This window comes from Protopterus annectens, chromosome 3.part0, assembly GCF_019279795.1.
Source record: "Protopterus annectens isolate FY-2018-M chromosome 3.part0, PAN1.0, whole genome shotgun sequence".
NCBI lineage: Eukaryota > Metazoa > Chordata > Ceratodontiformes > Protopteridae > Protopterus > Protopterus annectens.
In genome coordinates, this window is record NC_056731.1 from 284263908 (window position 1) to 284288402 (window position 24495).

Below are 24495 nucleotides of genomic sequence, written 5' to 3' on the forward strand. Positions count from 1 at the left end.
TTCCTCTCTGGGCATGAGCTAAAAAAGTAGATCCATACACAACTTCCATTCCTTTAGCGTTAGACTTTCTAACCAAACTTTTTCATCAGGGATCAGCTGCTGTTACAATTAAAGTTCAATTAGCAGCTATCTCCAATTTTCATTTGGGACAAGGTGAACCTAATCTTATGGCTCACAGATTTTGTAAATCATTTTTAAAAGGCACTACCTTGCTAAGACCTCCTTTTCAAGAACCTGTATCTCCCTAGGATCTAAATTTTGTTCTTTCAAAACTTACCTCTCCACCTTTTGAACCTTCATATACTTGTGATTTAAAGTTCCTTTCACGGAAGACTATTTTTCTATTAGCCATTGCATCTGCCAGAAGAGTGTCAAAGCTGCAAGCACTTTCAGTCACACCTTCTTACTTGGTTTTTCATAGAGACAGAGTTTCTCTTCGTACAAATCCGTCCTTCATAGGTTTGTCCTCAGTCTAATATGAATCAAACTATTGAATTGCGAGTCTTTTTTCCCAATCATTCAAACAAAGCGGAATATAAGTTCCATCAGCTTGATGTACACAGACAGCTAAGGTTCTATTTACATAGAACCAAAGAGTTTAGGAGATCAGACCAATTGTTTGTATCCTTTTCAGTGACGAGAAAAGGTATGCCAGTCTCCAAGATAACGTTATCAAACTGGATTTCAAATTGTATATCTTTTATTTACTCTTCTAATGGCAAAGAACTCCCGTTTAAAATTAAAGCTCATTCTACCAGATCTGTATCTACATGTGCTGCCTTTCAAGCCAGAATTCCAATGGACAGTATATGTGCAGCAGCAACTTGGGCTACCCCTCATACTTTCATTACTCATTACAAATTGGATTTGGCCTCCAGGGGCAGAGCTTCCTTTGATTCCATGGTTCTTAGGAGTATATTGCCGTGAGCCACCCGAGAAAAAGGTGCTAGGGATGCTGTCCCATATGTAAGAATGAAGGCGAGATAGGACTACAGAACATAAAGAAGTTATGCACTCACCATAATGTTCCATGTTTGTAGTCCATCTCACCCTTCATTTTACAAACCCACCCACCTACCCCCGTTCATGTATCCTTGGAGGATCTGCAGACAAGATAGTGTCTATCTTCCCTAGGGTTGAGTCCCTAGGATTGGAGACTTTTTATCTTTGTTTTTCCTTGTGGAAATACCTTCTATCACTTTTATAGACAGCAGCAAACAAGATCTGGGGATTCTTACTAGTACACTATGGAATATCTACCTTGCCATGAGCCAGCTGAGAGACTTCAAGCTTTGTAATCGGCCGAGTCCGAGCCGAGGATCAGCTCTGAACCCATATGTAAGAATGAAGGACAAGAAACATGGAACGTTATGGTGAGTACATAACTTCTTTATAATTCAAAATTAAGGACCTAAGTGGCTTGCCTTTCACAAATATTGTCTTTGTATTAGGTAGAATGAGCTAGTGACACTAGACTGGAATAGAGCTGGGATAGAGCTGAACAGATGGGACTGGTAGGAGTGTCTGAAGTCAAATGAAACCTTCCAACCCTTCCTGTTTTTTAATTTATACATTTATTAATGGGTAAGTCCACTGGACACAATTACCTCTTTTCTTGGTTAAGTCATAGTAACACAGTAGACAGATGGAGGTGGAAAGTATCTTCCTCCTTTATTCCACTGACACAAGACTAGCATCAATGTACAGCCTGAATGACATCGGCACTGAGTATCAGCTGGGGAAGAGATATTAACAACAATTATTTTATGAATGCTGCAGCTGTTTTGTCATAGGTATGCGAGTGTCAGTGAAATACAAGTGTAGTTTTGTTTATTCAATTTTGGACCCGTGACGATGCTGTTGTGTTATAGTGTAGCTCCTGTAATGTTTTTCTTTGATTAAATAATAAATGCACCCTTGCTGCTTAACAGGTTTTTAGTTCATTTTTGTTCTTTTTGTAGTCCTGAAGTAATGAAAAGTGAACCCTATGGTGAAAAAGCTGATGTCTGGGCTACTGGCTGTATCCTGTATCAAATGGCTACTCTCAACCCTCCATTCTACAGTACTAGTATGCTTTCACTGGCTAAAAAGGTAAGAAGAATATGTTGTACTTAGGGAATCATGGTTATTGCTGTCTGTCAATTTAGGAAATATCCTTGTTCACTAGATGTCATGTTCGTATTTCCTGTAGTCAGAATTTTTAGTTTTTGTTGTTTAGGTATGGGATATACATATCTGAAATATCATTTCCTAAAATGGTAACATAGACATTTAAATTTTGACCAAAATGTAATAAAACTTTGATATAGTATGGAACAGTTTCAGCCAAACAAGCAAAATAACAACAATCACAAGTAAATAATCATTCCTGCTATCTTTTATCTTGCACCATAGTTCTAGTTGATGCTTTATTTTTTTAAGTGCCCTGCTTAGTGACGACCAGAAGACCCCCTGTGATCTGTTGGCCCAGTTGTTCCTCACAAGGATGTTCCTAGCTTATTCATTCCCTGCGAGGCAGGAGGTTGTTGCAGGGACTAACATACTGGTAGCCATCAAGATTTTCTGCTTTGAGATTCTAATTCTGCCTCCACGTGACTGTCTTAGGTAGCCACATTACCATAGAGAGCCTCGTTTACTCTTCCACTTTAGAGATTAAGATCAGTAACTACTGTGAATTTTCTATCATGCAAGAAGGATTGAAGACTCTGAAGAGTCACCACTATTCCTAAACATTCCTTCACCACAGCTCCATATGATTCTTCTCTTTGTTGTAGTTAAAAACTAAGGTATACTAACCAATGTTCTTCTCCCTTTGGAGAAATCTGATTGAGTACACCTTTAATCTGTGGTTGAAGCATCTACCTGCATGATAAACTCCTGACTGTAATTAGGACTATCCAGTACAGGGGTCAACTCAGGGTATCCTTGAGTTTTTGGAAAGCCTGCTCATAAGCTAGTGTTCAGGTGACCTTATCTTGCCTATTTTTTCATATTAGTTTCATCAGAAGAGTGGTTATAGTACTGTGATGAACTGAGAGACAGATTTTCTGTAATACCCATTTCTCCTGACGAATGCTCTTGCCTACATTTTAGTAACAGATATAGACCTTGCCTTGATAGCCTCCGCTTTGACAGGCTGTGGCTGAATTATGCACCCAGGCAATGATGAAGTTAAGTTACTTCTGCCGTTCTGGTTTGCCATTTGTTTTGCCTTTGTTAGTCTTCTCGATACCTGGTGGTATGTTGTACATTACTGCCCAGACTGAGTAATGATTGCAGTATCATCTGTGTAATAGACCACAAATGCCAGCTCCTGCTAAAGAATGATCTGATAGCCTCTAGAAAGTTCACTGGGGCATTCTTCATCTCAAAGGACTTTTAGTGATTTCATACAAGTGAAGCAGGGCAGAAAATACTGACCACTTTTTGCTGGGGTATCAAGAGTACCTGCCAGTAATCCTTAGTAAGGTCAGTAATGCTGATGTACTTAGCTCCCCCTAGCTGCTACGGAACATCATCTCTCCTGAGTATGGGATATGCATCTGCATCTGTGTGACTGCTTAAATTATTGCAGTCTACACAGAACTTGGTGCTCCCAGTGTCTGTCGTAGCAATGAGTTTTTTACCCTCTTCAGGATAAGGTACAGGCACTTATGTTAATCTGGAGCAGATGCAGTTTCAAGACATGACAAAGATACACTAGGACTAATCATTATTTGCCTAGTCTGTCAACACCAGTGTTATCTTTACATTTAAAAGACAACATTATCATTGTAGTGTGTACTGTCCAGGACTTAATATCAACTTATTAAATGCCCAAGACACAGACAGCTGATATATAAAGACTGCCTAACCCTACTAATGTGCTAGTTCCAGCTGTGATGAAAGAATGCATAATTTCAACTTCTGCCACTATTTTATATGTACTGTTCAGTGTCACAGTCTGCACTGCTGACCATCATTTAGTATGCAAGAGGTGACTGGCTTTAACAATGAATGGTAAAAGTGCATGGTTGCTTAGGGTGATAGTCAACAGATGGAACATCCACTGACAAGCTGTGGGGCAGAGTTTTAAGATGGAGCTCCCCAGGATCTCACCAGTGAAACCTTACCAACAGTAACTGAAAACGTGCCGAAGACTATTTCTCCACACAAGCAGACACACATACACATACTCTCTCTCACTCAATGTTTTCCAGGAGGATTAATGATGACTACTGATTACCAAAATACTCTCTTCCCTGTCTTTGCGGTAACATTGAGACCAGCTGGGCCACACTTGTACATAAACAAAACAATATCTGATTTCCTCTTATTTTTATATTTCTGTCCTACTTTAATCTACTGTGTTGACTTTTTTTTTTGCAGTGACGCTTTCATTAAAAACAAAAATCTAGTTTACTTGATGAAGAATTGTATGTGAAATAGTAACAATAACTTGAACAGCAGATAATCAATACACAAACAGCCGTAAGCTTGCAGAAAGTAAATACAAAGTAAATGGGTTCATATAGACAAATTGCATATAGAAGAACTCCAACTAATAGCTTATCAAGACAGATCAATGCCAGTAACGAAAACTAGACTTGTTTTTCTATCTGACTGTGACATATAAATCTAAAAAGCAGTTGCATTATTTCACAAACAATGGAATGTCCTGCATGAGCTCTGTCCAGACAATCTGTCTAGTTGAACACACTTCGGAAACAAAGCAGAAACTGACTTTTTCTTTAATGTCTTTAGCATCCATATTACACACAGTACACTTAAGAGAGAAATTTGGAGGAAAAGGTTTTGTATGTGTTGTGAGTTATTATAAATTTGGCATAGAATTTTTTTTTAAAAAGAATGGTGTTTGCAATTCAAGTGCCATATTTCTTGACAGATTTTACTGTTTTCAAAATCTTGGCCAAGTTTTAACCAAAAAGTTGAATAATAATAATTATTATTATTATTATTTCTGCATCTATATTCCAATACTGGAAATGGCCCTATTAGATAAAATTGCAGTTAACAGATTTTGAAAAAAAATCTTAATTTTAATTTAGACTGTGATGTTTGAATTTAGCTTTCAAAATGTTTATAATGATATTTATCATAGATACTGAAGGACCTATTGCATATCAGCAAGTTGAATGGCATTGGAAATCTGTCTGGGGTTCTAAATTTTTTCTGCAATATCAGCAGAATGGTTTGGAGGGACAGGAATACCACTGTTCTGGAACAGACTCCCCATCCACATAAGACAAAATGCATCCTTGTTCATATTCAAGTACAACTTGTATCCGTGGAAAGGTAATAGAAAATTTATTGCAGGACTGCCCCTATACTACTAATGGGCAGAGGCAACTGCTAAGTGCTTTATCCTAAGCATGGGTCCAATGACATTATCTTTGGTATGATCCCAGTTTATTCTCACTAAGGGTAATATTTAATTATCGACCACTGGATGAGTAAGGCCAGTCTAGCACTAAATTGGATAGGTTAATTCAAGCACCAAAAGGGAAACTGGCAGGATTTAAAATGGCCCACAAAGGCAGCTTGCCTAGCACCTACCTATGAACTTTAATTATCAACTGTGGTTGTGCAGTCTCAGAAAAAGATGCTAATTTTGTCTGTGTATCCTGGAAAATTACTTTACATTGTCATAATTTTCTATTCATAATTTAAACCTTTTAATATCAGCATTTGATAAAGGGAATAAAGAAGTTATGTACTTACCATAACGTTCCATGTGAGTTGTTCATCTCGCCTTCATTCTTTACTGATGGGTTCAGAGCTGATCCCTTGGCTCCGAGTCGGCACCTACTGCAAAGCTCGAGGATTTCAAGTAGCTCGAGGCCAAGTCCCTATCCCATGATGCACCCTGAGTTACCTCAGATCTTGTTTGCTGCATGAAATAATACCATATGACATACCATAACTCCATAGGAGAGAAAGTATTGAAGGACTGAGTGACCAGGAATGATCTAGCATCTCGGTCTTCTGAAAGCCCAGGAGGGGGTAGGAGGGAGGGACGTAAGAATGAAGGCAAGATGAACAACTCACATGGAACGTTATGGTAAGTACATAACAACTTTATGTGAAGTTGTTCTATCTCGCCGTTCATTCTTTACTGATGGGTAGTGTCCCAAGCACCATCAACCTCGGGTGGCTCACGGGAGAATATTTCTCAGGACCGTGGAGCCAAAGGAGGCCCTGTCAACTTTGTAATGAGTAATAAAGGTATGAGGTTTTGACCAAGTGGCTGCTGTGCAAATGTTATCAATAGGAAGTCTGGCAGGAAAGGCAGATGATGTAGAAACTGCTGTGGTTGAGTGAGCTTTAATTTTGTGCTGCAAGGGCATGTTGGCAGCTGAGTAAGCAAAGGTGATGCAGTCAGATAACCATTTAGACAAAGTTGTTTTAGCCACTGGCATACCCTTCCTGGAATCTGAGAATGAAACAAAAAGCTGTTTTGATTTCCTGAAATCTTTTGTTCTATCCAAACAAAATCTAAGCTGTCTGTGAACGTCAAGTTTGTGCAGCATGTACTCTAAATTGTTTCAATGGTTGGGGAAGAAAACTGGCAAATCAGTAATTTGGTTGAGATTAGTTTCAGTGCAAACTTTGGGTAAGAAAGAGGGGTTTGTTTGAAGTGAGACTCTGTCAGCATGGAAAATCAAATAAGGAGGCTTGATGGATAAGGCTTGAAGCTCTTGACACTCTGCGGGCAGAAATAATAGCCACTAAAAAGATTGTTTTCCATAACAAGAATTTGAGGTCACATGAGGAAGCTGGTTCAAATGGCAGAAGAATTATGCGGGAAAGCATAAAATTTAGATTCTGTGGAGAATAGGGAGATTTCACAGGTGGTCTAATATGAAAGGTCTCTTTGAGGAAGGCTTTGAATAATTTGTGTGACATAATATTCAATCCTTCAAATTCCAGAAGAAAGTTAGAAATGGCAGCAAGTTGAACATGGACTGTTGCTGCTGCAGCTCCTTTACTGAATATCATAGTTAAGAAATCTAGAATTGAGGCAATATGGGCTTGGTAAGGATCAATATTGTTTTTAGAGGCCCATATAGAAAAGAATTTTCCATTTGCTGAGTTACAGCTTCCTCATAGATGATTTATGAGATGATAGGAGAATTTCCTTCATCATTGGAAAGGTTATGGAACCTGGCTATGATGGGAATTGGAGCAGCCAAGCTCAGCTTCAGGGACTGCAGAGAGGAATGAAGTTCCCCCGAGTGTGTCAGAAGGTCTGGAACTGGGTCCAGAATCCAGGGGTTCTCCAAAAGATGAAGTCGAAGGAAGGGGAACCAAATCTGATGAGGCCAAAAAGGAGCTATTAGAATGATGGTCCTTCCCAGGGCTTTGGCTTTCTGTAATACCTTGGGTATCAACGGGATTGGTGAGAATGCATAGAGGAGACCGGGGGGTCAATCGTGAAGGAGTGCATCCCTTGGGGCCTCTCCTGGAGGGAAATCAGGGCAAAGTAGCTTCTGCATTTGGTGTTTATGTGACTGGCAAAAAGGTTGCAGCAAGGCTGGCCCTACCTGTGGAATATCCTGTTTGCTATTTCCATCTTGAGGGACCACTCGTGGGGCAACAAAATTGCTCTGCTCAAGTTGTCTGCTATCATGTTGGATTTCCCTGGGATGTGCATTGCTAACAGAAAGTGCTGGGTGGAAAGAGCCCACTGCCATACTCTGAGGGCCTTGCGACAAAGGGGGTAAGATCTGGTTCCTCCTTGTTTGTTCAAATAATAGACCACTGACATGTTGTCCGTCTGAATTGTAATCATACCCAGAGGAAGAGAGTCCTGGAAGTACTGCAGCACCAAAAGTACTGCTCTCATCTCTAGGACATTGCTATGCAGATGTGTCTCTTGATTGGTCCATGTGCCTTGGGCTGTCTTTCCCTGAAAATGCCCCCCCCCCACCCTATCAGGGAAGCGTCCATCGTCACTGTGGCTGCTGGAGGGGGTAAAAGAAATGGGCGTCCTATCGTAACATGAAGTGAGGTCAACCACCACTGAAGATCCTTTTTGCAGGAATTTGTGATCATTATCATATGAGACATGGGAAGCTCTTGGTAGGACCATTGAGTGAACAGCAGCCATTGTAGTATCCGCATGTGCATACGAGCTAGTGGTATGGCTAGAATTGCTGCTGCCATCATACCTAACAATTTCAGAATTTCTGATGCTGGTGCTTTGTTTTTGGATATTAGAATGCGGACATGCTGACGGAGAAGTAAGACTCTTTCTACTGGAAGTCTTAGCGTGGTGGTGGTGTCCAGTTCTGCTCCGATAAAGACGATATGCTTTGATGGTGACAAGGCAGATTTTTCTGAGTCTATTGTAATGCCCAGCTGATTTAAAAGTGACAGAGTGGATTACCTGGCCTGAATGAGTTGATGCTTGGTGGTGGTGGTGGTGGTAAGGAGCCATTCGTCTAGGTACAGAAACACCTAGAATCCTAAACATCTCAGGTGAGCCATGACCACTGCCATGCATTTGGTGAACACTCTGGGGGCTGTAGTGAGACCAAAAGGCAGGGCTCAAAACTGGTAATGATTGACTCCCAGCCAGAAGCGCAGATGATCCATGGATGGTCTGGCCATTTTTATGTGGTAGTACACATCCTGGAGATCTATCAAGCACATCCAATTGTCTTTCCCTAAGAAGGGAAGTATTGACTAAAGCGTGACCATCCAAAACTTCTCTTTCTTTACAGATTTGTTTAGTCTGCTGAGGTCCAATATAGGTCTCCAGTGCCCTGTCTTTTTTGGAACTAAAAAGAATCTTGAGTAAATTCCGGATCCTGTCTGGTCTGCTGGGACTGGTTGGATGACTCTTTTTCTTAGCAGCACCTGGACCTCTACTGTTGCTTGTTCCCTGTAACTGGGTGGAACGTCCGGGATTTACCTTGACAGTGGAGGGGGTGTGGCTAAAGGGATGAAGTATCCTCTGGAAATGATACTTTGTACCCAGTTGTCATTTGTTATTTTGAGCCAGGCATCTGGATACAAAGGTAAGCGACCCCTGACTGTCTCCCAGAGCAGGACAGTCAGGCCTCCTTTCAGTAGCGCTGATAGAGCTTCCCAAAGAAGTAATCTCTGTATCCCTGGTGTTGCGGACCCCCTCTGTGAGAGGGTGACGTCTTCCATTATTGCCCCCTCCACTGCCCCTGGAGGGGGGTTCACCGCATGTGTCCTGAAAGGCTCCTTGGGCTTTTTGGAACCACTTTTTCCCCTCCCTTTGACCCTTGGGGTAGGGGTGAAAAAACGGACCCCGATGGCAGACAGTCTTTCCATCCTGCTCACACCTGGTTAAGGTTTCTTTGACTTTAGGCCCGAAAAGGGATGAGCCATCAAAGGGGGTATTCACGAAGGATGACTTGAAGGGCTCCGCACAGCAACACAAGCACATCCAGGAGTGTCCCCTAAGAGCAATTTTCTGTATCTGCTGCCCTACTCATTCCATCAGCTGCATATGAAATGAGGCGCATGGACGAGTTCACTATAGAATTGAGGGTAGCAAGCTGGGAGGCAACTTTGTCTGCAGCTCCTGCAGCTACTGTACCCTGAAGAGCATCTCCCAGCTCTTTAAGGAGATCTCTTTGTAGTCTGGTATAATGGGTTAAATAGTTAAGCAAACGAAGATCAAAATTCGCTGAACTAAACGTGCGCTTCCCATATCTATCCATGATCCTGGAGTGTCTGTTAGGAGGATTAATAGACGAGGAAGTTTCAGACATTTCCTTTTTGGTGGCTGCCGCCGCCACCACCATGGCATTAACTGGCACACCTTTTGTCAAGAAAGATTTATCTAGGGGGGCAGAAATGAACTTATTAGGCCTCCTAGGGACAGACTCCATAGTATCCGGAGACTCCCACGCCCTTCCTGAGACCAGCTGCATCAGCTCATCAAAGGGTGTAGACACCCAAGAGGTGGAGGGCTGAGACCCAAAAGCCTTCAGGAGGACTGACTCATCCTCAGTAGGGCTGGTGGACTGCCAGTCACCCCTCTGCCTAAAGATTTCCAGTATCTCAGAAATGAGATATCCACAGAGGGGGACCATGGGGGCCCTTCTGATTCATCCAAGTCAGTGTCCGATGTTAATGACTCCTGAAGGGAGTCCAAGTGTTTCCTCTTACGCACTCTCTTCCTGGGAACCTCATCAGTGGTAGCTTTTGGGGAGGTCTCAGAAGAGCATGGGCCACCCAGTGGGGCTTCCTGAGGCTCTGGGTCTTTGCGCTTAGCAAGGATCTGTGAGGCAGAAGCAGATGCAGGCGCTTTACGGGATGAAGAAGCCAGACCCAAAGTTGAGGATGTCTTGGGAGACATAACTGTTCTCATGGCTTTGAAGGCACCCCTGCTCCGATGCGAAGGGACCAACAGATCCAAGGAAACCGTTGATACCACTGGCACTGGGACAGTGGGCTCCGAGCCCGAGGTATGAGCCGAGCTCATCCAAGCCGAAGCCCCAAGAGGCAAAGTCAGAACCAACAAGTCGGTTCGATTATCCTCCCTGGACCTGACCAGAGAGTGTCAGCTCCTAGAGTGAACAGAGCCGAAGACACTGGAGCAGGCGTCGGCTCCAACAGCACAATCAGCAGGTCTGACTCTTCTGGCTCTGAAGAACTGGTATGGCTTGTAGGAGGAATAGATAAAGCTGGCATAAGGGTCTTCTGCTCCGAAGCCATCTAGGTCAGAGCCGATAATTTGGCAAAGGCCAGTGCCTGTAAAAGCTTCTGCACCACCCAATCCACATCCAAATCAGATAGGCTCACAGAAGATTGAGATGGTCGGAGTGATGGTACCGACTGGAGAATAGGTGATCTAGGAGTTTTGGATATCGGTTCCAAGACTGGGGACTGGCTCCTAAAAGAGAAGACAGTCAGCTCCAAGACCTGTGGAGCCAATGTCACAGACTTTAGATTTTTTTTGATTCTCCAGAAGCCTTGGAGGACTTTGAGAACTTACTAGATCCTTCCTGGCCACTCAAAGCCTCCTGAAAGGAAGGTTTCAACAAACACCTATCAATAAGCTTCCTTTTTCTCTCTTGGAGAACTCTAGAGGAAAAGGAATGACATATAGCATGTCTCTTGTAAGTGCAAGGTACCCAAGCAGTATACACAAGTCACATGGCAGTCTGTAACTGACATCTTATGCCCACATTTAAGGCATTTTTTAAACCCTGACTTAAGGTGTTTGTCCTTATCATCAGCCATGATAGAAGTGGACTCACCCAACAACAGCAAGAAAAATGTAGCCTTCTAATAAAAAACAGGCTAACTAGCAGCACACACACACAGAAGCCTTTAAACTAAGGCTAACTAACTATTCAAAAGCCTTCTAATAAAAAACAGGCTAAAGATAAGCACACAAGCCTAAAACTAAGGCTAACAAGCAAACAGACACAATATAATTAAACAGATAATTTTAACAACTAGTAAATTCTAATGAAATACTATGCTGTAGAAAAAAATGTGACAAAAGGTCACTGACTGAACATTTACTATTCACACCATACTATGCTAATAAGAAAAAAATGACAAAGGTGACTGAACAAGCAATATTTTTTGTCAGACATTTTAAATAGGCCTATTAGAAAAACGAGGCCAAATATAAAGCTAACAAACAGCACACAGGGAAGGGAACTCTATAGAAAAGCTTTAAGAGCTTATCTAACCTAAAAATCTATCTACTATAGTGAAAAAAACTTAAAACAATATTTGAAAATTAGTGAAGTATTTAAAGTTAACTGGCCCAAGCTATCAGGAACCTCCGATCAGTTGCAGCGGCAAACTAGGTCTGAGGTAATTCAGGGTGCATCAGTGGATAGGGACTTGGCCTTGAGCTACTTGAAATCCTCGAGCTTTGCAGTAGGTGCCGACTCGGAGCCAATCCCTCGGCTCCGAACCCAGCAGTAAAGAATGGACGGCGAAATAGAACAACTTCACATCATAAGTATTAAAAAAACAGCAGGTCTTGTCTGACAACCTTCAAGACAAAGGTTGTATAAATCTAAGCAATTACCTCCTACTGTAGCATCAAAAGGGAGAGGTAAATACCAGCAACCATACTTCTTGTGCCTTCTTCTTGGAATTTCTTCCTCTTCACGACCCTTTCCTCTGAGAGGCAGTTTACAATATAATTTACCAGTCTAGGAATCTATAACTAAAGACAGCTGGGTTCCCAAAGAGCTGTTTATAGTAAGACTATAAAATTTCATCAGATGCCTCATTCAGTTACTATTCCACATACAACTCTTCACCACATAAACTAGACTTTATTTTTAATGAAAGGGACACTGCTGCTGAAAAAAAAATGTAGCAGAGTGGGTTACAGTAGACCAGAAATATGAAGAATTTTACTTCAGACATTAATCATGTGCAAATCACCATAGACAAAGTCCTGTACCATATTCTAGCAAGCTATAGGTCACCCTCTATGTCCCTAGAATCCCAGAGCGCATACCTAGACTTACCGTAGACACTCCCCATTAAATCAAATACCATATTCATGAGAGACTAACTACCCCTCTTTAGACTGAGAAAAATACAGTGCCTCATACTTGCAGGCACAACCGTTTCTGGGATTTATTAATAATACCCTTGACAAGATAGTGTGCACAACCACCAGAGGTTCAAACATGCTGGACCTTGTACTCACTAATATGGAAGAGAGCTGCACCCACTTCTCCCCTTGTCACGTCCTTATTGGTGAGTTTGGATCACATAGCTGTCTCCTTAAAAATGAAAATCAACTTGGTAACCCAAGAAAACCCTGTAACAAATAGGAACTATTCCAAAGCAAACTGCACACCATTAAGTGCTAGTTTTTTAAAATTCATTGCCCATCCCAGCCCAGAGTTCACAACAACCTATGGGGAATTGTTCACAGAGAACCTGCACAGCCATGTAAATTGGTGTTTAGAGGCTGCTTTACCTGCTAGAAGTAATCCCAAAACAAACTTTAAGAACAAACCACACTGGTGGAATCCTAATCCTAATAGGGTATATAACAAAAGGAGAAAGGTCGTGGCTAAAATCAGGAAGAGCAACTCACATAATGATAGGAGCTGTCTAATTAAACTAAGCAGGAAACTAAGAGGACTAATTAAGTCCAGCAAGGCCAATTATGATGTCAAGATAGACTTACAGGCTAAAGAAAACCACAAGGCCTTCAACAGCTACGTCTGAAACCTGAAAGGCAGCACACATTAATTTGCTGAACTGGTGATCAGTGGTGTCACATTCACTGAGGAGAGTGACATATCAAATTTGCTGGCTGACAAATTCAGCTCATATTTTAAAAGTTAGAATGCCCACAAAGGCTCCTTATGAGGAGAATCAGAAATATAAACACATTATCCTGTATGGATTGGCATAAAACCCTGTCTCTGTAATATGTCTCATACAGGTTACTGAGAGGCGATCTATGCCTAGCATGCAAGGCATTCTTGGATCAAGCTCTGATGGACCTTTTTCACATCAGCAAAGTGAACAGCATCAGAACCAGTAGATCCAAAGATTTAATTTTTGCTTGTGACATACATAAGAGCAGATAATGAGTATAAGATGATCCCTATGCTCTGGAACAGGTTCCTCATCCATACGTAGCAGAGTTCATCCCTATCCCTATTTAAGCATAACCTTGACCAATGGATGGGAAATCAGAGATTCACCCTGGGTCTAACCCCCATGTCTTTGATAGACAGAGGCAAGCATTAATGCCGTAACTAAAATAGCCCCCCATATAACCTCTAGGAACTTCCTAACCTACATATACCCCATACTAAATAACATACCCCTCCTAATAAATTCCCATGATACATAGGGACGCAATTGTGTTAAATTGCATGGCTAGACTTGTAAAGGCCGTGATGGTCATTAGTCCATGTATATAACTATGATCTTATGTACCTAAGGTAAGTTTATTTATGCAGTTATACTTTGCATGGCATGAACTATCAACCCTACATGATATGATATATTTTATCTAATTTGGGAGACATTAATAAGTTATTTTCAGAGATGCCTGAATCAGAAGGTGACGTGCTGCCTCTGTGCCAGTAATCAAGGAGTCTGCGTCCTCACACCAGTGAGGGATGTTCACTTGGAAAAGAAATAGAATACACTTAGTATTTCCAGATACAGCTCTCTGCACCTAGCACAATTTATCTTAGAGCACACACAGAGCACATTCAGCCTTGGGGCTGCGTTCCCCCCCTCTCACCAGGTCCCCATATAAGACTCCCCACTGACAAAGCTGTAGAGATGAGTCCTCAGCCGAATGTTCCAAGCCAAGCCCTGCACCACGCTTTCTGTGAAACCAATGCTCTGTGTCCCTGCTCCAAGTAGCTGACACACACACCTGGGAAAGACTGGCATAGATTTACCAGCTATAGCCCCTCCCAAACTGTAAGGTAGATACTGCCACCAGAACTCTCCAAAGCCAGCTATTCTAAGGCTATTACATGGGTACACACTTGTACTGAGTAAAATTAATACTAATACAGATGTTAGTATTTGACCAGTGCAGCAAGGCTTTCAGGAGCAGCCACAGTATCACCAAATAAATATAAGTACTGTCAAAGGTTAAAATATTCTCTAAAAGACCAGCCACAATGAAAAGTTTAAATATATTTAATAATAAATAATAAAAGAACATGAAATATTATTTACAGTAAACACCAGAGTTTGCATCACAGGAAATATAAAAAAACACTGATGGATAGATTCACACATATACAGGAAAACAGTATTTAACTAATCTCACTATATTTTCCTGACTGATCTAAATAATTACTGTCCCCCTAGTCCACTTACTAGAGCAAGGCAAGATGACGTGAGTGAGTGTTCTTCCTTCATGTCAGATTTCACAAACAGACTGCCCTGATACTTCTGTTTCATCTAGTATTAAAAACATAATTTTAATGGTGGATTACCGAATGACATCACATTCACCTGGTCATGTGACTTTGGTTCTCACACTACCCCCTTTACTAGAAAATGAACCAGAATCTAGCACCTATGTGTCATAATACACATGCATAGAGCTTTGCTAATAAGCTATAAAACCATTTCAAAAACTTCCACCCTTCCAGGGTAGCAGTTAGTTCACCCCTAAGGACAATACAGTAGGGTTCCTAGTCCTGGTTTTCACAGACATTTTGTCACTGGCTGCAATCAGATCTGTAAGATGCAATCTTTATGGGCCTAAACCAGGTAATTTAATGTGACTATTTTTCAAATTTAGATGGACTGAGATTAACCTCTTCTCTTCCAGTATTCTGTTACAGTATATTAATTTCAACAGTTACAGTACAGTCTGACATACAATTGTATTTCTTTTCTGTCTAGTAGGACCCACTGTTGGTAATTTTTAACACAAGCAGCTTTACAAATACATTTTCAACACAAGCAGCTGTACAAATCAGTTTGATATACAAATGACATATAAATTTTTACAAAACGCCAGCTAGCTGTGCTGGCATATGTTACACATCCACTGTCCTACTTCTCCTGGCATAGCTGGCAATACCTCATATCATCACATAGGCAATAAAACATCTGTGCTGTATCTGTTAAATTCTGCCACACAGGTTGTCAGACACTGTGTTAAATACAGTTAGAATGCTGCAGATGCATCTTTTAGAGTTTTTGCTACTGGGTCGATTTTAAGGATGTATTCTTGGTTGAGGTTACAGGCTTTCCCAGAATGTGTCAAGTCCAAGTTCTTAGATGCCCTTTGGATTGGGAGAATCTGTTTGGCCCTACTACTGCTGTTCAAATCTTTGGAAGCATGCAGGAGAAAGGTAAAAGTATGCAGAATTTTAAACAGATATTTATTTCTCTTGTCCCTAAATTCTAGAGAAATTCTTTTTAAGATTGTTCCTTTTTTCATAAGGAACTGAAACCTCAACAAAGGAGAACAGTTCTCTAAAAGAAGTTACATTTCAAAACAAAGCCAGATTTCAAAGGATTCTTTCTAAGTGGTCCTTTTCAGACAAGCCAGTTTGTGATTATCTGCCTCAGTCTCCTTCTCTTCCCCCTTCACCTTGGTCTATCTTCTCTTCCTCTGTCAAATTCTTTGAAGTCTGCTTGGGGTATAAAAATACCTGTGCAAACACTCCCAAGCAAAAATCCTAAGCATCTAGAGTTGGTTGCATACTTGGGAGCCATACGTATATCTTCCCATTGTTTTCTTGTAAATTATTTTTCCAGTCTCTCTTCCCAATTTTTTTAACCTTCCCTGATTGATTCTTATTGTTATCATGCAATATTTTTCTGTCCTACTAATTATCCTTTTTCTAACAACCGCTTCTGTTCTAGATTCAACTAATAACTCTAGCATTGCAGGTCTTTCACTTAAAATCCCCTTATCACCTTTTCTTTGCTTGTACTCTGAGATCAATCCCTAGGCATAAAAGATGCACATCTTTATATTCTCATTCATCCAGATCACAGAAGGTTCTTGAAATTTTGTGTCAGTTCTCTGTGTTGCCCTTTTGTGTTTGGACAGTTCCAAGGGTATTCACCAATTGTCTTGCTTTCTTCCTCTTCAAGATGTACATATTTATCCCTAACTATATGACCTTTCTTCTCCAGATCTCTTAAAGAAATAAGCTTCTTCTGGGTCTCTTGTTTACTGTGGGCTTTTTTCTTCACATTGACTATGTAATAAATGTGAAAAAGTCTGTCCTTCCATCTCAGGAACTGGAATTTTTGAGTTATCACCTGAATGCTTTCTCCATGATGGCTTTTCTTCCTCAGATCAAGATACACTTTCTAATTGTTTACTTTCAGTCTGTCCCTCCCCTACAGTTGACCTCAACAACAGAAATATTGAGAGCCTTGGGGGTGCATGGCATCTGCCATTTAAAGTTATATCTTTTGCCAGACTCCACATGAGGAAGATTCAGTGTTACCTTAATTTCATTTGGGCATAGCAATGCCACCCCCTGAACTTCCCAATTTTTCTGTTGCCTTTCATGAAGAAGGCATTTCATTCCTTCCCAATTCTTCTGTTGCCTTTCATGAAGAAGGAATTTCATTGGTGCATCAGATAGCAGTCAATCCCAGAGTGCCTTTTCTGATTCCCTCCCCTTGCCAGGAAACCTTCATAGATGCTTCAGATCTGGCATGAGGTGCATGCTGAATGAACATAAATGTCCATGACTTTTGGTCGGAACAAGACAGGTAAAAACAAATGTTGAAGAAGTGAAAGCCCTGATCCTGGCTCTTCAGACTTTACATTGCATGTTGTCTCCAGGAATCCTCTGAATCCTCATAGACAATGCAGTGGTAATGTAGTACATATGCAAACAGGGGGGAATAAAACCTTATCACTTCTTCAGACTTGTGATGATAGCCTAGGAGATAGCCATTCTAGACAATATCTTTCTTCAGTTAGTGTGCATTCTCTCAGAGATGATTACTGTTTGCGACTTCTTGAGCAGATCCAAGGCAGACCATCATGACTAGAAGTCGGACAGAGAGGTATTCTTGTAGATTGTCCATCAGCTGCCACAAACCAGTTATTTAGCTACATGCTGTTAGACTGCACCCATAGTATTCATTAGGGACATATGAGAACCATCCTTTCTGGGAAATGTTGATTTCTGGGGGATGCTGCTGATGAATATATCTGAAGAAAGAGTCCCCTTAAAGGGACACATATCCCTTCTCCATGTCGGTCTTCCCAGATATCTGTAAAGAAAAAAAAAGATCAAACATTCTAGCACAAAGGGTATTTTTAAGAAAAACAGATTTTCTTACCTCTGCAGAGAAATTGTTACAGGCAGCCAATCCTGGAATATTGTATGCAGTACCTGTTAAGCAGGTCTGTCTAAATATTTCTGAGGAAGACATGCCAGATGATTCTGAGATAGACAGAGACCAGGCTTCATCTCCTGCACGTTCTTTATGAATTCTGTGTGACAAATGTTTCTGAGATAGAGACACAGCTTTGTCTCTACTGCAGATTCTCTACTAATTCTATGTGGGCAGTGGTTCTTGGTCTTCACACCTGCCTTTGGAAGAATTTCCCATTTCCCAATTTATTCCCAGGAAGTTTGAGACTTGTTTAGGGGAATAATTAGATGCCCTCCCCCTGATTTCAGGATATACTGTGATATGTTGTCTCATTCTATAATGATCCCTCCACTAGTGCAAGCCTTGGACGAGGTAGATAGTATTGTCTGTAACAATCTTTATACACAAACTTCAGTTTCTAATAAGGCAGATAGGCATTACAGTGTCTCAAACCAAAAGTCCCACCTGTGGAAGTGGGAAGATTTTGTATGGATATGACAAGAGAATTTTTTCTTCTTCCACTTTGGCTTATAGAATTCTAAACAATCTGACACATAAGTGGACATTTATGCTTTCTATGTTTATACAGTTTGAAAATTTTACCTGACACTCTTCTCCCCAAAGGTGGTTCCTACTTCTGTTCCATTATATCCAGCGTGTCTCAAGTATGTATTAACACAATTTAAAGAATGTGTATATTTGTGCAGATAATATCTTGTGGACCTCTGCTTCTGTAACCAAAACTTTTTTTTTGTAGAAGTAAAATCTGAAATTTTGTATTCACATTTAGATAAGGAGGTTTTCTTGACCTCTTTGCTTTTGAGATCTTCAGTCTGATCACAGAGAGAAATTATTTAAGGGAGTTTCTAAGATTTTTCAGCCCCCCCCCCCCCTCCCACATTATAAATCTCCCAAATCCTCTTGCAAGCATAAGAAACAGAAATTTAAACCCTGCCTTCTCAGGCCATATAGGGAAACAAAAGGAGATGGCAGGAGGGGAACTATAAGAAACAAGGACTCTTTCCAAAAAAGGGATAGTCTAAAATTTTTGAATAACTATGCTACCATCTTTCTGCAGTTATAGTCCTCTCCTGACCATATACCTCAAAGCTTGTCCTAACAACTGGCTTTGACATTTCCCTTTGGCAACAGATTTTGACAGACTCATGGGTGCTAAAGATGGTTTAGGAGGCTTACAGTTGGCAGTGGATGCAAAACCTCCAATCAGGGGAGTCCCTGAACCAAACAGAAGTTTTTTCTCAGGGTCTTCAGCAGTTGTTCGCTCTATGAGTCATAGCACCAGTGCCATTTAATCAAAGGTAAATGATTCTGTTCCAATGCAGATTTCTGTTACCAAAGAGTTTTCTTGGGGACCAGTTCTAGTTCATTCATTAATAAATCTATATATGGAACACCAAAAATTCTAGATGCTGAACCTTCAGAGACTGTCTCATTCCCAGGAAAACTTTATAGTAATATTGCACCTAAGAAATGCATACCATCACATTCCCATAGCCTAAGGCTTCAGGAAACTTCTCAGTTTCTCTATCTGTGGGTCACACTTTTAGTTCTCTGCATTACCCTTTGGATTTTTTCTGCTCCGGTATTATTTACAAAGTGTCTATCTCCAGTCATAGCTCTTTGCAGATTGGAAAGCACCCATTTTCCCACTTTTTTGTATGTCTTACTTATCTTTGCAGTCGTCTTCCAGATGTGAAGAGTCCTTAAAATGTTTTTTTCTGTTCTAACTGATCTGGGATTTCAGATAAACATTCAGAAATCATCTTTTACCCCATTATATGGGATTATTATTTTCTAGAATGGTTTATAGGTACTTTGCAGCAGAAGGCCTTTTTACACAGGACAAGGGAGTTTTATCTTGAAACCTTCAAACTTCAGCCAGAGATACATAGCATCTATGTTTGCTTTGACCCCTTTTGCCAGGTCACAGATAAGATACATTCTGTGGTATCGAAAAAACAGATGGACCTAACACTTGCTTCCTCTGGATTGTCAGATACCAGTTTTGGTCTTAAAAAAACTACATAGACAGCCAAATTCAGGTCTCCCTTTTTTTTCTCCTCAACCTTCAAGTCAATGTGTAACTAGACACACCTTAGATTTAATTTGGAGGGCAGTTTCTGTGGGGGATAAGGGTCAAGACCTGTGGAATTCTTCAGACAGACCAAAGCATATAAATATAAAAGAGATGCAGGCTGTGAACCCTGCCTTTAGATCTCATCATCTATGGTTCCATGGACCTCTCCAGATGATTACAAACAACACCAAAGTGATGTGGTACATCTTCTAACAAGAGGGCACTCTACACACGCTAGTCATGATCACTTGGGAGTTAACTCTTCAACATTTTGCTCTTTAACCCTGCAAGTTTCTTACATTTTGTCAGAGCAAAACATAGTGGTAGACAAGCTGAGCACGTCCAGGACAGACCCTGATGAATGGAAATTGAACAAAGGGGTTTTCCAGGAATTGAACCAACTATGTTTTCTTTCAAAATGGTCAACTTAACAGATACTTTTTCATTCCCTTGATGGGATTTTTTTTTTTTGCATTTCTATTCCTTCTACCGATACCCAAGGTAATTCTGAAGATTTGTGGTGATTCCCTTTTGACCTAGACAGCATTTGGTTCTCCTTTTTTATGGAACTGGTCAAAGGCAATTACCACAAGCTTCCCCACAATCTGGATCCACTCAGACAAAACAGGGGGTGTTTGATACCCCTCAGTTTATCACATTTTTAGTTATTTGCCTGGATGATTTAATATTGATACATTTTAGGCACTCCTTTGAGTGGACCTGCAGCAGGTACTAAAGGAGGTAATAAAAGCTGTGGTAGAAAATCTTAGTTTGACATATAGAATATTTTTTTTTTGTAGTTGGTGCCTAATCTGTAACCAGCGCCTTATCAGGGATATGCACTACTGGTGCTCAAATACTTGTGTGATAGCCTCTGGCATTCCATACTCCTTTATAAGGTACATGTTATGGCCATTTCAATGTGTCTGCCTGTGGATCCTCCACTTTCTTCAATATTTTTAGTAAAACAACTTCTAGAAGGAGGGTTATACCTGAGGCCACCATGCTTACATGTTGCTCCTTCCAGGGATCTTAACTTTCTGCTGGAAAAAATTAACCATTTGAACCTGCCCAACTTACAGACTTAAGGTTCATTATGTGGAAGACTGTTCTCTTCTTTGCTCTGACATCTGCAAAAGGAGTATCTGATTTGCTAACTTTCATGGCGGGTGAATCCTATCGGTCTTTCATAGGGATAAGGTATTATTAAGAAAAAATAGCTCATTCAAGCCAATGGTAGTTTCAGGGTATAGTTAATTCAGGCCATCATTCTCCCAGAGTTCTGTTCAGATACTCAGAACCAAGGAGAAAGGATAGCACATACTCTGGTCATGCATACACAGCTCAGATACTATCTTGACAGATACAAGTCATTTAGGAAAGCTAATCAGCTGTTTATTTCTTATGTTGGAACTAAGAAAGGACAGCCCATGTCAAAATAGGCTATTTTCAGAGGTTGCCTCTGGCTATTACCTTCTGTTATACCCACCATGTTAAACCAGTTCCATGGAGTGTCAAGGCTCATTCTATTAGGGTCCTGTCTTCTTTAATGGCATAATATAAAGGGGTGGACTCTAAAAGTACTCTGCAGGCAGCTGCATGGTCCTTTGTATGTACCTTTACAAGGAATTTTTAACTGGACTCCTTTTCTAAATCCAGGACTGGCTTTCTGTGACCATTCTCCCAGGGCCTTTGGATCCATATCCTCCTCCCTCCCAGGCTGGTTAGGCTTTGGTTATTAACCTATATTGCCTAAAGAATACTGAAACAGTGGTAATGATAAACATAGTACAGTTGTGTAAGTTGCATTTACCCATAAGAAAGGTGTCCCTCACTGTTGCAGTAGTTACACCTACCTACCACCCCCCCTCCTATTGCATATAGTTTTTTTTTTTTTGGAAGTAGCTTGACTGATATTTCTTGTTTGTTTACTTCAGGGTGAATAAGCTCCTTCTTAACTTTTAAGCAAGAATGTCCTAAGGATTTTCCACACTGAATAGAAGTGAGAGATGGGGCCAAAGCTTTTGGAAGGTGTCTGGTTATTGTGTCTTGGAGCAAGATACAACCCAGATAGCCTAAAGACTACTGCAGCAGTGATGAAATTGAGCTCATACTGCTATGGGTAAGTGCAACTTCCACAACTGTACTGTTCTTATATTTCCAAGACAAATGATATCCAAATCTCAGAACAGGTTTTTGTTCCCTTTATACCTAACAGATTAGGTTACTAAGTTCAAAAACAAAATATCAGCAAATGAATAGCTGCATGCAATGGATTTGATCATTATTCTAGAGGTATGTTTCAAAAAAGAATAATCACAACACGTTCCACTAAGTCAAAAGTGTCCTCCACTTCCCTTTTCAGAGATGTGAATATGTGGGGCAGTCACTTGGTTTCAATACTTGTATTAGCAAGCACTACAAGTTAGATCAGTCTATAAACTAGTACAACAAACTAGTAAACCATCCACTAAATGTCCCATCCCTCCAGAATCTACTCCAACCCTATCGCACCACCAGACCACTAAGATCCAGCAACAAAAATCACTTGCAGATCACTAAAGCCAATAACTCTGCTGGTGAAGCACTATTCTTTTGTGCCATAGCCAAATTATGGAACTCACTCCCACCCACAATTACCTCCGTACCATCATGCACCCACTTCAAAACTTTACTAAAAGCGCACCTAAAAACATGCTGGCTATGCCCCTGCAACTCCCACTCTAATATCATCCACCCCATCCAACCACTACCTTTCTTTCCACTCCAGTAACTACCTTTATTATAGCAAGCTCAGATGCTCATAAGCCTAGTACTTATTATACAGCAGGAACTTCTCATTGTAACATTTGTTAATGTCTGTTATGTACTTCACAGATAAAGATTCTAGTTGTCTACTGATGTACTATGTTCTTCATCTGTAAATATGTTGTAAGTAATTGCTATGTTAAATTGTTAATTGCTATGTAATCCAATGTAACTACTGCCTGTTTATTTTACTGTGGAGCTTTTCTCCCCGGGCCTCCGCTGAAAATGGACCTACGTCCAGTCGGACACTCCCGGTCAACAAATTTAAATAAATAAATAAAATAAAGCCAGGGGAGGTCTTGCTCCATCTCTTGTTCAAAGCAACTTGGTATTCCATTTCTGCAAGTACTGTGAAGAAACAGCACTGAAATATTGCAGAACAGCTGTCATCCAAGGCACTCCTCTTAATAGCACATGATTGAAATGTCCTTGCCCTTACATTAATGCCATACATTCATTTTCCTTTTTATATGCCTTTTCTTTATAGGCCTCTCTGTGCTGTTAGTGTAATTGTGATACTCACACTAGCTAAGTCTTAACCTCTTGCTAAAAAAAAAAATCCTAATAGGAAAAATAAAAAAGCATGATTACCTTACAACCCCTTTTGGTCTAGTTTGACCAAGTGATGTTCGGTATACTGTATTTGATGTAACAAGGATAATCTTACCAAGCACTCAGTAGTGCATTGTTATGTTTGTAGGTGTGAGGGGATAAATTTAAAACCTTTTGAAAATAAAAGAAAATGTTTCCTATCAATCTCCTCACTACTATAATTGTAAATTTTGAAGTCATGTAGGGTGTAACATGGTCCATCAATAATGATATCCCCTGTAGTCCATTGATCAGGAATATTAGCTAGTCCCCCTTTCTGGCTGCCACTCGTAATTATCTCATGCAGTTTTTTTATTTTTTTTTCAAAAGTTTTTAAATTTATTCCCTCTACAGGGGGTAATTTGGTGGACAGTTTAATAGATCTGAGGATTTTTCTACGGAAAAAGAATTTAGATATTATGTTTCAGGGGCAACAGGATGGTGGTATCAATAGTGATATTAGAAGACCCAATGCCTACAACCCCCCCTATACACCCCTAGTTAAAAAATTTTGAAAGGGAGGTTGAAGAAGAAATCAGGAATGTTTATAGGGGTAGATGGAATGGTAGATTTAACATGACCAGGGAAGAAAAGTTACTTCTTAAATCCATTCAAGAAAATAGATACCTCAGGGTGATGCAACCCGATAAAGGGGGAGGGGTGGTCTTCATGGACAGTATTTTGTACTCTAGCAAGATGATGGATATGCTTAATGATACTAACAGGTATGTTAGAGTATCTAAGAATGAAATCAACTTAGCATACCGTAAAATCGACTTGGCTCTACAAGACATGTTGAATGATAACCTTATAAACCAGGAGACTTTTAGGTATCTCAGTGTGGATAAACTCCATATCCTTGCGATTTTCGGGATCCCTAAGGTACATAAATATGTAGAGGATCCACCCCTGAGACCCATTGTGGCCACCAATGGCTCCAAAACATACCCCTTGGCCAAATATTTGGATATAAAATTAAAGGTTATTTGGGTCAGGGCTAATGGTATACTTAAGGACTCCTGGGAATTTTTTGAGAAGTATAAATAGCAACATGTACTCTGATTCCTTAATATTTGTAACTCTTGATATTCAGGATTTATTCAATGTGATTCCACATTCCATCGTGTCAGAATGGTTCCAGGATGCTATTCACCAACATGGGAACCTGGACCATAATACCT

General features: G+C 40.5%; 1 protein-coding gene across 1 annotated transcript in view; it reads left to right on the forward strand.

The window, feature by feature from the left end:
• The window catches only part of NEK10 (NIMA related kinase 10), a 3576599-nt gene that overhangs the window by 2748521 nt on the left and 803583 nt on the right, over positions 1 to 24495 (forward strand). Inside the window, exon 25 of the mRNA XM_044064761.1 lies at positions 1962 to 2091. Within this exon, the coding sequence (XP_043920696.1) occupies positions 1962 to 2091 (130 nt within the window). The remainder of the gene's footprint in view (positions 1 to 1961; positions 2092 to 24495) is intronic.